This window comes from Nanorana parkeri, unplaced genomic scaffold, assembly GCF_000935625.1.
Source record: "Nanorana parkeri isolate BGI_ZX_2015 unplaced genomic scaffold, ASM93562v1 scaffold214, whole genome shotgun sequence".
NCBI classification, from domain to species: domain Eukaryota; kingdom Metazoa; phylum Chordata; class Amphibia; order Anura; family Dicroglossidae; genus Nanorana; species Nanorana parkeri.
In genome coordinates, this window is record NW_017306482.1 from 531,519 (window position 1) to 546,525 (window position 15,007).

At 43.6% G+C, this 15,007-nt stretch overlaps 1 protein-coding gene across 1 annotated transcript in view; it reads right to left on the minus strand.

The window, feature by feature from the left end:
- Positions 1-7,516: 7,516 nt before the first annotated feature.
- The window catches only part of CNNM4 (cyclin and CBS domain divalent metal cation transport mediator 4), a 40,595-nt gene continuing 33,104 nt past the window's right edge, over positions 7,517-15,007 (minus strand). Inside the window, exons 7-8 of the mRNA XM_018555823.1 lie at positions 14,775-14,947; positions 7,517-7,853 (exon numbers count right to left, since the gene is read on the minus strand). Of these exons, the coding sequence (XP_018411325.1) occupies positions 7,665-7,853; positions 14,775-14,947 (362 nt within the window). The 3' untranslated portion in view covers positions 7,517-7,664. The remainder of the gene's footprint in view (positions 7,854-14,774; positions 14,948-15,007) is intronic.

Consider the following 15,007-nt stretch of genomic DNA (forward strand, 5'->3'; position numbering starts at 1 on the left):
CACTATTTCCCCATCCACAACTATTGTATCCCAAACAGAATTTCTGCCAAGCCAGGCAATGACTGACTTAACTCATAGTTTTGCATAATCTGCATGTTTTCCAAAAAACTTCCCCACATCACCTTCTTTCTTCCCACGGTTGTAAACACTCATTCGAAAAACATTGTTAGCATTGAAAAAAACAACATCCACTGTCACATCACAATTAGGAAATCCCATTGTGCGCAAAGACTCCCCCTCAGATTCATAGCTTTATGTTCACACCCTCATATGACATTCCTGTTCAGCCTTATAATGAATATAGACCATCATGTGCACAACCCTCAAGTGGAAACATAAACCAACAAACACGGTGTTACGCTTTTGCGTCATTTCCGACCGCTAGAAATGCGTTACCTTCACTATAGAGGTGAATAAAGGTTATGGCTCGCAAACACAGTTGAGTAGGCAGTAATCTTGAATTTGCAAGATGCATATATTTTTATATAAGGCCCCGTTCAGTGTCTATGGTAGTTTTTCTGGCCTTTTTTTAGCATTTGTAGAGTCATTTTATAAGCGTTTCAAGCTTGAGCGCTTTCATATTTTTAGCTAATGGAAAGCTAGTTACTGGGAAGAAACCACACAACGAAGCGCATGTTCTGCTCCAGATGCTCCCTTTAAAGGAGAACTATGGGGTAAGTGTTTTTCCCCATAGTTCTCCTAAGGGTCACGGGAGGACATATACTAACCTCCTCCTGAGACCTAAATCTCAGTATATTGCGAGCTATGGCTCGCGGTGTACTGAGACCGCAGCAGCCGGGACGGATCCAGACATTACTGTCGAGATCCACCCAGCTGCGTGAGTGACAGCTTGCTCTGCCTATCTAGAGACAGGGCCAACTGTACCCGCCCCCTCACCCGTCCATTTCGCCAGTCAGCGCTGGAGGATCGGAGAGGGGAATCCCTGCAGGGAGCTGTGAGTGTCTGTCACGGTTTTCTGCAGGGACATGATTGATCCAGAAGTGAGCGAGCAACAGTATGTGTTCGCACACTTGCCGATCTATTGAGCCGACATGTGACAGTTTCATTGTCACACGTCGGCTCGAACTATGAGGTTGAGTGAAAGTCACTCACCTCATAGTTCTCCTTTAAAGTCTATTGGGGGCAAAGAAAGAGGTAGATACCAGCTGCACTCCATACAGCACTGTGCCCAAAGTGAATATGGTGGTGCTTCTAGTCACTATCACAGATGGTAGCATGTAGATCCACAGAAGAACAAAAAGGATAAGTCACTAGCACTTAGGAATTAAATGTGCCAATGTACTCTCATTTATTGATAATGCGTCACGTCAGTCAAATTAAACATTTCGGGGCCGTGCAGGGTCCCTACCTCAAGGCAATATAGTGACATGTGTCACTGTTACCTTGAGGAAGGGACCCTGTGCGGCCCCGAAAACCTCAAATTTGACTGATGTGAGTTCTGGTGACTTCTCCTGTGTTCTTCTCTTGGGTCCAAAGCACACAACTCTGCCCCAAAAGAAGCTCATGCACTTTTTTGAACAATGAGCTTCAAGTGACACTACGCTCAGATGTGAAGGGCACCATTGACTATAATGGGAAGCCTAGTGTTGAGCACTGAAGCATTTCTGGCGACGCTTAAAATGGCTCAGGTGTGAATGGACACCATTGAATATAATGGAAACCCTAGTGTCAAGCATTGAAGTGCTTGTGGTGAAGCTTCAAATTGCTCAGGTGTGAATGGAGCCTTCAGCGTGGGCCATACATAGCACTCTGGATGATGTTAGTTTGACATAGACCAGCAACAGAATACGATGAACACCAAGCACAGCGAGATTATATAATAAACTCTTTAATAATTAAACAATTATATAATTTACAGTCATCTGAAATCGTACCCTTTTTTTCACCCGCCACCCCTCCTGAGGGGGAAGAAAAATAGAAGCAAACATTTCCCTTCTTTTGGAACTCCGTAAACACCATTTCTCACATCTGATTAGTTCCGAGTCCCTGAGCAAGAAGGACATGATTTACCAAACTAGAAGATGGCAGCTCCAGATACAAGAAACTGTTGTTTATGGCTTGTGCGCACTTGTCCACTCGTCAAATAAATGTAAAATCGTAAAAACTAAAAAACATTAGTGCGACAAAACTGCTAAAATCACCCAAAGGTTTCTTAGGTCTCTCAGAGACAAAACCTCTGTACCACAGTTTCCTGGTCCAGCCACTTCTTGTTGGACTTGTATTTATTAGATCATAGAAAAATAAAGTTTAATGTTTCATCCGCACAGAGCCCACGCATTGAGTTATTAGTGTAGCGTGGACTGACCAAGTAAGTGTACCTGTGGACCTACAGAAATGGGAGGCAGCTAGTGATGAGCTGGGGGGCTTGATGAGATCCCAGTTCATCCAAGCCTACAGAAACCGGTGACTGATACAACCCCCTTCCGAACCAATCAGTTGCGCCAAGCACATTGTCTGCCCCAGCTACACATCACCAAGGGTCGGAAAATGCCCTTGCCACAACTAATTGGGCTGGAAGGGCTGTGTCGGTCGCAGCTTTGCACAGGCCATCAGCAATCTCTGGAGAACTGGATTCACACGAAGCCCCAGCTCATCACTAGAGGCAGCCAATTTGCAAGAGGCATATATATTCTAATGAACAACGTTCCAGGTCCCAAAAGGACTACCTCTACGTTGTGGGGGGGTGTCTTGGAAGGTTTAAAGGGGTTGTACATAGTATGGATAATAATTTTCTTTAAGGTACACCACTATAAGTGCTTTAGAAAAGGTCTGGAGTCACTTCCATTGCTTGCCTGTATTAGCATTAGTCAGGTTTTCCATGCGATTACTGAACCGATGCAGCAGCAGAGCCTTTCTGAGATGTGGTAATCTGTTGACATGTCCTCATGATTACTCAGAATCTGGCAATAGTAGCTTTTTCCTGTCCAGACTGTGACCCTAAAACTGGCCACATACTGGTAGATTTTGGTATGAATGTTAATGCGAAAAACCTCGTCACATCATTTGATAATGCGTTCAGAGACACGACGGGTGACATTTAATTTTAACATTCGTCCAAATGAAAAACGAATTCACTGTTAGAAACGTATATGTTTGAGTAAAACATTTTAATTCTGCTTCTCATTTTGTTTTCGTCACTATAGTTTTCGCCACCTTGACCCCATTAACTATAACAAAGTTCCAAAAGCTAATTTTTTTCAACTGAAAATCTACTGGTGTATGGGCACCTTTAGAAGTAGTGATGAGCTGGAGCATGGTGCAAACCCAGTTCATCTAAGTTTGTCTACGCAAACCCTTGACCAACACCCCCATTTCCCGGACCAATGGTTCGCAGCAGTGGCATTCCCCGACCCCTTTGTGACGTGTAGGTGCAGGGCAGGGAATGTGCCTGCTGCAATAGATTGGGGCTTGGGGTGAACCCAGTTCCCCCCAAGACCCAGCTCATCACTATTTAGAAGCAGGAATCATGTTATTACTATAAAGTGATTCTATGGATACAGAGGACTGGATATAAATAGAATTGTTCAATACTAAAATATTGCTTGAAAAAGCCAATTTGTGCTATAAATTAGGGATGCACTGACACTATCAAGTACTTGCCCAAATGCTCCAATACCTTCCCGGCCAATCAGGAAGCCAGGAGGCAGGTAATGACTTGCCGCTCGGCTTCCCGATAGGCCGGGAAACTGACTCCATGTTGTTTGTCCAGCTCAATGTTGATTGGCTGGGAAGGTTGCTCAATGCCGCTTGGCTGGGAAGCCAGCTTCCCGGCCAAATCAGCATTGAGCCGGCCAAACAGCATGGAGTCAGCTTCCCAGGCAATCAAGAAGCCGGGCGGCCGGTAATGAGATGCCGCCCGTCTTCGTGATTGCCCGGGAAGCCGGCTCCAAGCCAGTGGAAGTACTGGTATTGGTACTAGACATCGGCGAGTACCGAAATATAAATATTGGTACTCGGTACCAAAAAAACAGGATCGGTGCATCCCAAGCTATAATTACAGAATATTTGCCCACAGAAGTTCCAATGGTTAACCTACTGTGACGGGCACACAAATTTACCAAAAAGGCATTGAAAAAAAAAAAAAAATGATCTGTGTATACAACTCCATTCCACTTAAAATAAAGGTATGTCTGTATTATACAATCAGACTGAGCTAATACACCAGCCTGGAAGCAAATGGATTTGAAAATGTCTTTTAAAATGAATATCTGTACTATAAATTTCTAATTAGTAATTTTTGGCTTGTCACAAATTACAGGGAACGTCATGTGTGGGTCTGGCATGAGGTGCAGACTACGTCAAGTGCAAAAACTACTGAAGTAGCAATATTCACAACTGCTCTCAGCAAAGAAGGGGTGTGATACAAAATCAAAATAAGGAAGGTAGGAAGGTATTTAGGTGATGCAGTCCTATAGAAGAGCACAGGAAGACAGAGATATATGTGAGAGTTACAAGGGAGAAGATTGCGCAAACAGCACCTTTCCAGTACGCAATCTGTCTAGCGTAAAAATTGGCAGCACATTTGCAAAAAAGTGCTGAATGTCACATTTTGCTTGGAAACCTATACAAGGGCTTATTTTCAAGACTCCGATAATGGGCTCCATGTTTCCTACATGTAGCGCTATTCTGGGTATAATGCCTGAAAGCTTCTTCCATGTAGTAAATGGTCACCTACACTTACATAGATACTCAAATGACACTTTGGCTGCAGCTTAGGCATTTGCGTATATTAGCGGCATTTTCCATGGAGAAAAGTGTCTCTAAGTGTAGAATCCTGCATTTACCATACAGAACCACCATTTTCTCCAGTGACTTTTGCACATTACACCAAGAGGCCAAGAAATGCAAATTGAAGGTTTGCAAGTTCAAACATTTAGGCTGGATTCACACTGTTCCATATGCATGTGTGAATGGGCCCATATAATTTCCTTTTCCCTCTCATAAACCAACTGCAGAGCATAGACCCGAACCAGCCACATAGGAAAGAATGGGATTTCAACTTGTAATGCATTGTCAAGCAACAAAATGCATGGGTGCTACTGTATGAAAATGGACAAGTGTGAATAGGCCCATATAATTTCCATTTCCCCATCATAGCCAACTGCAGAGCATAGACCTGAACCAGCCACATAGGAAAGAATAGGATTTCTACTTGTAATTCATTGTCATGCAGCATAATGCAACGGTGCTACTGAATGAAAATGGACAAGTATAAATAGGGCCATAGGTCGCACTGCTGTGTCAATACAAATAAATGTGGAAATTCAGGCAAAACTAGTACAAGCACTTCAGTCTCTCTACACGTGTCTCCTGTAATCTTTTGCACAGCAGCACTCGGACAGGGAAATGGAGGGTCAACTCTCGGAGCCAGTCAGGGCTCCATTGCTTTGCACAGTTCTGTCAGTCCACTTACAAGAGTCAGTGTGCTGCTCCTACTGTACCTTGTCCAGGCACAGGCTGGAGCAAGTCCTGGACTCAAGTTGTATTGCTTAAATGCAGTCTAGTCTGCAAGAAAATCCGGAACCTGGCCGTTCTGTCTATCAGGGGTGTCCCATTACAAAAGCAGAACAGAATTTCAAATCTGGGAAGTAAAAACCGCTCACATATATGTGCTACAACTGTGTACATAACGAGTTTGCCTGGAGTTTGGCATTTAAGAATGATTGTGATTGGGCACAGGGCTCACACTTTACCAATGTAACATGTCCAAGGAGTGTACAGAATTAGCCAAACGAAACTGTGCCATGTAAACAAATATGAATAGAAAAATACAGTGTGAAACATTATCAAAGACAAGATTATCCTTATTCAATAAATGCTTGTTATTGAGTGCTAATGTATTGCCGTAACCCACAGCAACCAGTCCCATACTGCTTTGACTTTAGCAGAGTCAGTTTTAATTGGATGCTATGGGTTACTGCACCTAAAAGCTAAACTTAAGCCAAAATATTGTATTTATTTTTATGTTGGATAGAGGAAGGATGCGTTTCCTCCTGGTCAGTGTTTGCGCTCTTCCCCAATGGAAGAAATCTTACAATGGGGACACTAGTCCGGATGACAGCTAGGGATTTCCCTCATTCTTCACTTCCTGTCCCACAACCACAACAGTGAGTGAGGGAAATCCCTGGTTGTCCCCATTAAAATATTTCTCTACTCTTTCTGTACTGGTAACAACTCAAAATGTTTTGATTTTCTTTCACTTTCACTAATAACGGTCACCAGGACAAACGGGGAGGGTGAATTCCCCCTGACGGGGACATACAAACAGCAATAAAAACCCAAACAAGGGATGCAGAATCATCAGACATTGCGTCCAACAAATTTATTGTGAAGAACTGCATCAGACGAATATCTCAATGTTTTGGGGCCTCGCAGGGTCCCTTTCTTAAAAGGCAAGTCATAAGGAACTCTATGTTGCCCCAAGAAAAAGACCCTGTGAGGTCCTGCAACGTCGGTATAGAGGTCTGTAAGGCAATCCCAATAAATTGTTAGATGTAGTTACATGTCTGCAGTGCTAGTGATTTCATATCCTTTTATCTGGTTTTGGAGCAGCGCAATTCAGTGCCATCACTTCAAGCACCCATCTATTATCTGAAGGTCAAATATGGTCCGGAGAGCAGCTTTATATATAAGGGTTCTAATCCCTCTCCCCTCTATCCAAAACGTAAAAATTTTTTGCCTTTAGTTATGCTAAAAGAATCTATCCTGTGCTATTTATTGAATAAGGCAGTATGGATAAAGCCTTCCGACTGCAACATCAGCAGTGGCCAGCACAGACAAGATTCCATAACCGTAATATAGATGTCCCATTGTTGTTCCTCAATTGCTCATCACGAGAACATGAAAAAATACTTGGGATCAATAAAAGCTTTTGTTACTGATACATACTGCTAAGATTCAGCAAGAGTCTGCTCATCTCTGAAAGAAAACACTGATGGGAAACGGATTGTTACTATTGGTTCAGTCTGTGACACTGCTATGTAACCAGTTTGATTGCTTAGATATCATTGGTCACCACCAAGTCCCAATTGGAGTACTGAGCAATCATCAGTATCAGAATAGGTCCTATCACAGAGAGAAGAATATCTAACAAAATACATGCCTAATTTTTTTTCGACAGGGCCAGAACTATTCAAGGCAAATACCTTTGGAGGGCCCTACTAGCAACAGACAATGGTCAATAAAGCGGAACTGCTTTTTCTATCAACCCATTCCCCTGGAAGACAGACAAATAGATCCCCCCTTTGAGGCAGGGGTCTCCAGTGCACATATAGAATTCCTTCCCTGAGTTGATGCTCTACACAGCATCATATCATTCCCAAAAGTATTGCAGATTTTCCAGATCCCCCTTTGGTATTCTTGTGTTCTTCTCCAGACAAGGCCAGAGCTGTAGAACACCGCCTTCACCGCAGGCCACTGATGAGCTGCAGATTATTATGAACACCCCAATAGGAATCTCTCTCTTTCCAGACATGTGCAGTGCAGCTCTGCAAGCTTTTGGAAGCTCTGTCTTTGTCTCTTAGGATAAAGCTTTGCATGCAGTGCACTGGCACTATGTGCCCAGTCAGATATTGCAAAGTGTTTTTCTAGGCCGATCCACAGGTAACGTACATGCAGATCTATGCTTAGCATCGGGGTTGGTGTCAGACGGCATTGTGGTGCAAACTGTGTTGCGAGTTCCTCTCATTTAAAAGACTGGTCGTTTCATCTTCCACAACTTCACTGCGCTCAGATATGGTGGTCTCCAGCTTGTGGGTTCCACCTTCTGGAGACTGCGGGCTACTATCCATCCGGGAGGAGATCAGGGCCCCTTGATACTGTTCCCGTGTGATCTGAATAGAAATGACAATATCAGTAAGGCTTCTGACATACTGTACTCATCAGTAATAAATAACCAATCCCAAAATTTTTATGCAACTATTTATAACAAAAAACATTAAAAAAATGTAATGGTCATCTGCATCAGTGATACAACAACATTATGACTAGGGATGCACCGATACCGGTATTTTGGTACCGAGTATTTTTTTTCGGTTCTCGCCGATACCAATTACCGGAAGTCCCATCCAGGAAGCCAGGTGGCGTGTAATGACTCGCCACCTGGCTTCCTGATTAGCCGAGCAGCGTGTAAAGAGTCGCCACCTGGCTTCCCGATTAACTAGAAAGTCCCCTCTTACCTTAGTATGTGCAGCCTGTCACCCCCGGGGCCTCTCCAGCGAGAACGCGGCCTTCGTCCGGTACCCAGCCGGAGCCGTGTGGCCGGGCAATCAGGAAGCCGGACGACGTGTAATGACGCACCGCCCTGCTTTCTGATTGGCCGGGAGGCCGGCTCCATGCTCTCTTGTCATGAGATGACGAGGGAGCATGAATGAAGCCAGCTTCCCGGCCAATCAGAAAGCAGGGCGTCGCGTCATTAGACGGTGCCGTGATTGGACGGCTCCGGCTGGGTACCGGACGAAGGCCGCATTCTCGCTGGAGAGGCCCCGGGGGTGACAGGCTGCACATACTAAAGGTAAGGTAACCTTACCTCACGAGGCCAGCTTCCTGATTGGCCAGATTCCCGACCAATCAGGAAGCCAGGCAGTGCGTCATTACACACTGCCCGGCTTCCTGATTGGCCAGGAAGTCGGCTCCATGATCTCTCGTCACAAGTGACGAGAGAGCATGGAGCCGCTTCCCGGTCAATCGCAAAACCGGGCAGTGTGTAATGACGCGCTGCCCGGCTTCCCGATACCGGAAGTACTCGTGCTAGGCATCGGAGCATTTGGGCGAGTACGAGTACTTGCCCAAAGACTCGCAATCGGCACCGATATCGATACTAGTATCGGTACATCCCTAATTATGACCTCATATAAGATAAAATGATATAACTATAGTGTGTAACAATTACACATCAACCAATATGGTATTTATAGATTATCAACATTATGACCTCAAATCACATTCCTGGTCATTTCCAAACGCAAAGTTACTGAGGACACCAGAAGCTGCTCCAGTGGAAGGAACTAAAGCTGGCCATAGACTAGATTTTTGTTTAAACGTTCATAAGACACATCTCATCAGAACATTTAATAACGCCATCAGAGACCTGCAAATTTTTGTTTAATCTTAAAATTCTATTTTGGAAATAAATGTAGTTCCGCAATCAAAAACTACATTCGCTGTAACAATTTTGGTTGGCAAAACATTTCCATACTGCTGCTTTGAATTTATTTTCGCCAATTCAGTTTATTTCAGGTATTTATATAGCGCCGACAATTTACACAGCACTTTACATATATGCACATTCACACCAGTCCTTGTCCCCAAGGAGCTTACAATCTAAGGTCCCTATTGTGACGGACTCCAGTACTCAGGATGAGTATGTCCGCCGCTGTATTCTTCCTTGCTCAGGAGATATTGCAAACCGCTGACCTTTAGCTCCCAGTTTCCCCAGTCACTGGTCGGACCAAGTGTAGGGTGAAACAAACTCTGATTTATTGAGCAACTGTGCAACCTTTTATACAGCAAGTGATCAGATCAGATTATAATCCCATCACATCCCCCCTTCCCCTCCCCAAACCTTCTGTCTTCACAACACCACAGGGGTCCACCTGCCATAGCAGGAGCCTGGCCAGAATGTCATTGTTCTGAGCTCCTTCAGAATACAATGGGAGATAACGAGGGCTGGTGCTGACAGTCTTTTCCTAAACAGTTTACTCAGTATAACCCACTTACACATAACCCAACACCAATACACATTTAACTCAAACTGATCACCATGTCGTCACACCTATATCACATACATACATACATAGAAGGCCAACTTAGAGAGGAGCCAATTAACCTACTGGCATGTCTTTGGAGTGTGGGAGGAAACCGGAGTACCCGGAGGAAACCCATGCAACCACAGGGAGAACATGCAAACTCCTTGCAGATAGTGACCTGGCCGTGATAAACGTTGTGACTTTGCATAAGCTCTTCGAAATGCCACGGCGAAAGCATGCCGTAATAAAAGCTAAAGGTGGTCCAATGAAATATTAGAGTGTGACTTTTCTTGGCCAGGCAGTGTATTTCTGTACAGCTGTCTTATGGAAGCACTCTGTGTATTTAGATGATAACTTTCATTAAAAAAAAGAAATGGGGTATTTCTCAAATGTAGGACAGAATTGTACTCTCTAACTTAAAGGTTGTTCACTTTTCTGACCATGTTTCATCCATATTCAGGGTGTAACATAAAACATGGTCAGATCGCACACCTATCTCTCCTTACCTAAATCATGGAGTTCTTCTCCCTGCAGGTTGGCATTTTTTTTAGTGCAGTCTGAATTTTATTATCATTAACATTTTCAGGACAAATCAATGAAAAGTAATAAAAAAAAAATAAATAGGATTTTGGTACTCACCGTAAAATCCTTTTCTCTCCGTTCATTGAAGGACACAGGGAACAGATCGGAGATCATGTACTGTAGGGTAATATCGCCACCTGCAGGAGAAGGACGCTAGGCACAAAAAAACTAAAGACCAATTACAGCCTAGGGGCGGCCCCTGCCGAGTTGTACACGTTGGTAATAACCATAGAAAAGTAACAAGAAGAAGAAAGGGGGTAGGGAGTCGGATTTCCCCAGCGGGATACAGCATGGAACATTACAGCCAATTTCAGACCGTGGCACAAAATCTGAGCAAATGGCACATAATAATCGGGTGAAGTCTAGGCTGGTTACCTAGTTGGCGTAGGCCTGCTATGTAGCCACGAGTTGCAGGCCCCACCTCACAAGTGCTCTAGGGGTAGGGATGAGGGACCATCAGCTTGGATTGTCATCAGAGCGAGTCAGTTTGTTTTTTTGCACTGCTGATCCAGCCGCATTATCCATTCACAGATCCTTGGATATGATCGGTGAATGAAGAAACTGCAAATTACATCAGCCACTGCGGCAGAGGGGCTTGTACTTCTCAACTGATTATAAGTGCCGTGACATCACCGCACTTGTAGTCCATTCATCCCATTCCTCCCATCCAGGTTCCTGAATGTCGGTACAGAATGCAGAATCTGCAGAAGCCACAGCATTGCACCAGACATCCACTGATCGCAGTTGCAATGCTCTACTGGCTCCAATGCAAGAAAAGAATGAATGCAGATTGTTTTTAGTGAAGTGTATTTATTATTTTTTTTCTAAAAGGTGGAATCTGCCTTTGAATCAGAATACTAAATCACAGATATTGTACTGCTAAAGACTGCTGCTTGGATCTCAGGAAAAGGAAATTAGAGTAGTTTATCAACAAGAGCGCTTTGACATGCTCTCATATCCTATCGGTCACACTCTTCTACAGCCACAGACATTCTGCTCAAACCTTTCTCAATGACTTGGCCAAGAAAATGGATCTGGTCTGCAGGGAAATATTTGATCAGTATTTGCTTGAACAGTTTTTTGAGCAGGGCAAAGTGCTGGAAGATCACCGCGCACAAAAACAAGTGCTATTCCACTTGCTGATTAAACCCCTACACAGTCCAACACTGCAAGCAATGTTCACATATTTCACTTGTATCGGTCTCAGCATTGCCACCCCAAAACCTGTTTTTACTAAAAACTCCCAAAATCTGGTCCTCAATACTTTATTTAATGACTAGAAACCTATAATGGAAAAATATGGGGGCTTCCATTAGTGAACTCTTCCACAAATGCTAGTTGCCTGGCTTCAATACTTTCTGACCTTGATAAGCATGCAGATCAAGTGTACTGCCTTCACACTATGCCTGGGGAGGACAAATAATATGGAATTCAGTCTGTCCAATGCAGGCGCCAGCAGGGTTTCTTTTTAGGAGCCAGTTACATTGACAACTAGGCGTAAGTTGTACATTTTAAGGGAGCATTGGCTACCTGACTCCTGGGATTTGTCCAACCATGCCCTAAGTGTATGTCTAACCTGCATGTCCATTCTGGATCAGCAATTTAAGCAGCCAAACCAATCAATGCAGCTAGGATACTTAGGGGGTCAGACTCTACTATTTCTCTCACTAGAGGTTTCTTTTTGGGCTTGTACATCCATTTTATGGATACAAAAGCATATTTGGCTCCTGTGGCATTAGCTCCTTCACTCTCCTTGGATGGCCCAGGGAGAGCAATGCTAAGGAATCAAACTGCAAAGTTAAATGCAGCCAAGATGCACATTAAGCCAATTAGTATCCCCGTGTGTCAGGAACATGGGCCAAGCTCTCCATTTTTATGTGCGTCTATAGGGCATCTTCTGAACACAAGGCACACAACACTACGTAACCCTTGGTGGCATCCAAGCAATGGCAATCCTTATGGGTCATGCCACTTTGGGGCATAGACACAGCACAAAAAGTACTTTTTGTTTTACAGAAAGGATTGTAGTTTTTCTAAAATTTGGTTATAGTGTTTACTTATTTTCAATGCAAATGATGATTAGGTGTGTAAAGATTTCTGCAGGACCCATCTCCACTGTTACTTAACACAGAACTTCTATAACCTGACACCATCAGTTCCAGCGTCGTTTAAATATTTTGGCTTGATTTACATTGGCACACGTTTTATTTTCCTAATTCTGACAAATAAATGTGAAATTCCAAGCAAAACGTTATCATTTAATAAAACCAATTGTAAGTGCCCATGATCAAATTGTACCAGGAAGTATCAGGGATTATAGGTTATTGTATTGGCACCGCTCGCGCAACATAGCAGCTTGCCACACCCATAGTGCAGACACAAAAATGGTAGCAAGTAGAAGAACAAGTAGCCCTGCCACCAATTTTTACCACCGAGTAGGTGCAACTGGTTCTGACATTACTGATGAGAAGGACATTAACAAGACATTACACATGAACAGGGCACAGATGATGGCAAGCCTTTCTTATACTCTTATGACACTACAACAAGAATTGATATGGAAAGTATTGCATGGGCTGCCAGGACAGAAAGTCTGTTTAAGAATGCCCTTGTAGAGAATGACCAAAATGTGTGACTAGATGTGTGCTCCTGATGTTCAAGCTGTAGGCCCCTTTCACAAGGGTGGTCTGATCAGATCAGCCCGTCATTTTTTCTGGCGCAGCTGATTGGAAAACAACGTAACCCTAAGGGCAGCTGGATGTAAACCGACATGTGATCACCTCAGACTCCAATTCTGAAAAGGTTTGTGTCCTCCATTTTTTTGCGATCTAAACGTGACTAATATGTAGCCATCTGGATGTACAGTGTGTCCGCTTACATCTGACTGCTCATAGACCTAGCATGGGTCCTTTTAGTTCAGTTTGTTGTGATAAAAGTAAAAAAAACTGAACAGGCATGGATGCAGCAAAAGTGACATTGGTTCTATTGTGCTCAGATTCAGCAGGGCATCTCTTCACGGATTTCCCATCTTGCTGGAACGGACACCATCCGCATGAAAGGGGCCAAAGAAGTAAACAAAATGATTCTGCACACGAGAGCCAAGTCAAGTATGGTTTCATTGTGCTACAGTAAGGAAAAAAACTTTAACGCATCTGCACATCTTCAATGGCTCCCTTCATCTTGGAAAGTGGCGACCATGGAACTGGCATGGAAATGTTAAGGTTTCAGTGGCGGGTGCATTGTGCACCTGCTAGGGTTTTTGAGTTCCAAAACAGACTGTTCAGATTGTATATGGCACAAACTAACCTATCAGATTCCATATTTTGTTCTAAAGACTTAAAGCACACAGCATGTAAAAGGTGCAGGTAATGATTTATGAAACTTTCAGGGGAAGTAGAACCATCACCTATAAGAGCTATTCAGATTTCGTCTTTAAAAAAACAAAAAAAGGGGGAATTTGGTCTCTATGACTAGCTCTTTTGTTCCAATTTTCTGAAATCTGTCCCATATTGCATAAGGGCATTTCCTAAAGCCATGAATAAACCTTGCTGGTCACTGGAGCTTGGCCTAATAAGCGAGCGTGGTTCTCCCTTTGGCAAACACAGGAAGCACAGTCATGAATGAATAACAGAAAAAAGTGTGTGTAAAAGGCCTTTTCGTCAAAATAAAAATGTTCAAATACATCACATTTTTCAGTCAAGTCAGTGACTAAAATGACTTGCACCCCCATGTAGATTATACATGCCCAAAGAACATTTGTCTTTGCTTCTTATAGTAGAGGTCATTCATGGCTGGAATTACTATGTGTCACAATATCAGAACAGCAGCCTGACAACAATCACTTTACACCAGTCCAACCAGTTACACAATGCCCGCGCATTCTCGTTCCTACAGCTCCAGACTATTATAGAGCAGTTCAAGCTGGATGGTTGCTCGAGATCATATGTCAGAGTGCCAGTAATCATGCAGGTATTTAAACAAGGTCATAAACAAATGTTCTGCATTGTGAAGCAGCCTTAAGACTTGAGGACAGTCGCTTCCATTTACAGTCATGAGCATAGTCAGAAATCCACCGGCCTAGAGCTCTACAAGGTGACATCAATTGAAAACCTGCCCCGATCACTACTGTTATTCCATAAGTAGTGCCATCAACTTCTGTCTTCATTGCTTTCTCCCTCCTTCCCACTACTTTAACTTGCTAGGGTGGCAGAGCCAGTTTATAGAACACTCTGCAACATTCTAAGGATTTGTTGCCCTGAGGGCGGTCAGACTAAGACTGTTCACCCTCTGTCAACAAAGGAGCCAATGCTACCCCCAAAAATATATTTTAAAAAATGGTAATACTGGAGAGCAAGTATATCTTGTTCCTTAAATTTGTGTGGAGAGCCATTTATATATTTATGCGCACACGCACACACACCTTACCTTTACAAACTGTAGGTCACTAAGAGCTCGCACACTGAAGTCTGCCGTGTATTGTGCTTGAGTGCTGAGCTGTGTGTTGCTGCCACTGATGGTGGATGATAAGGAGTCGGAACGTTCATGGCTGAGGGATCTAGATCTGTTCAGGCTGCCCATGTGAGATGGGGAACGGAGCTCTAAAGTAGAATTAGAGGACAGAAGAAAACATTGTTCATACGTAAGACAATAATGCTGAC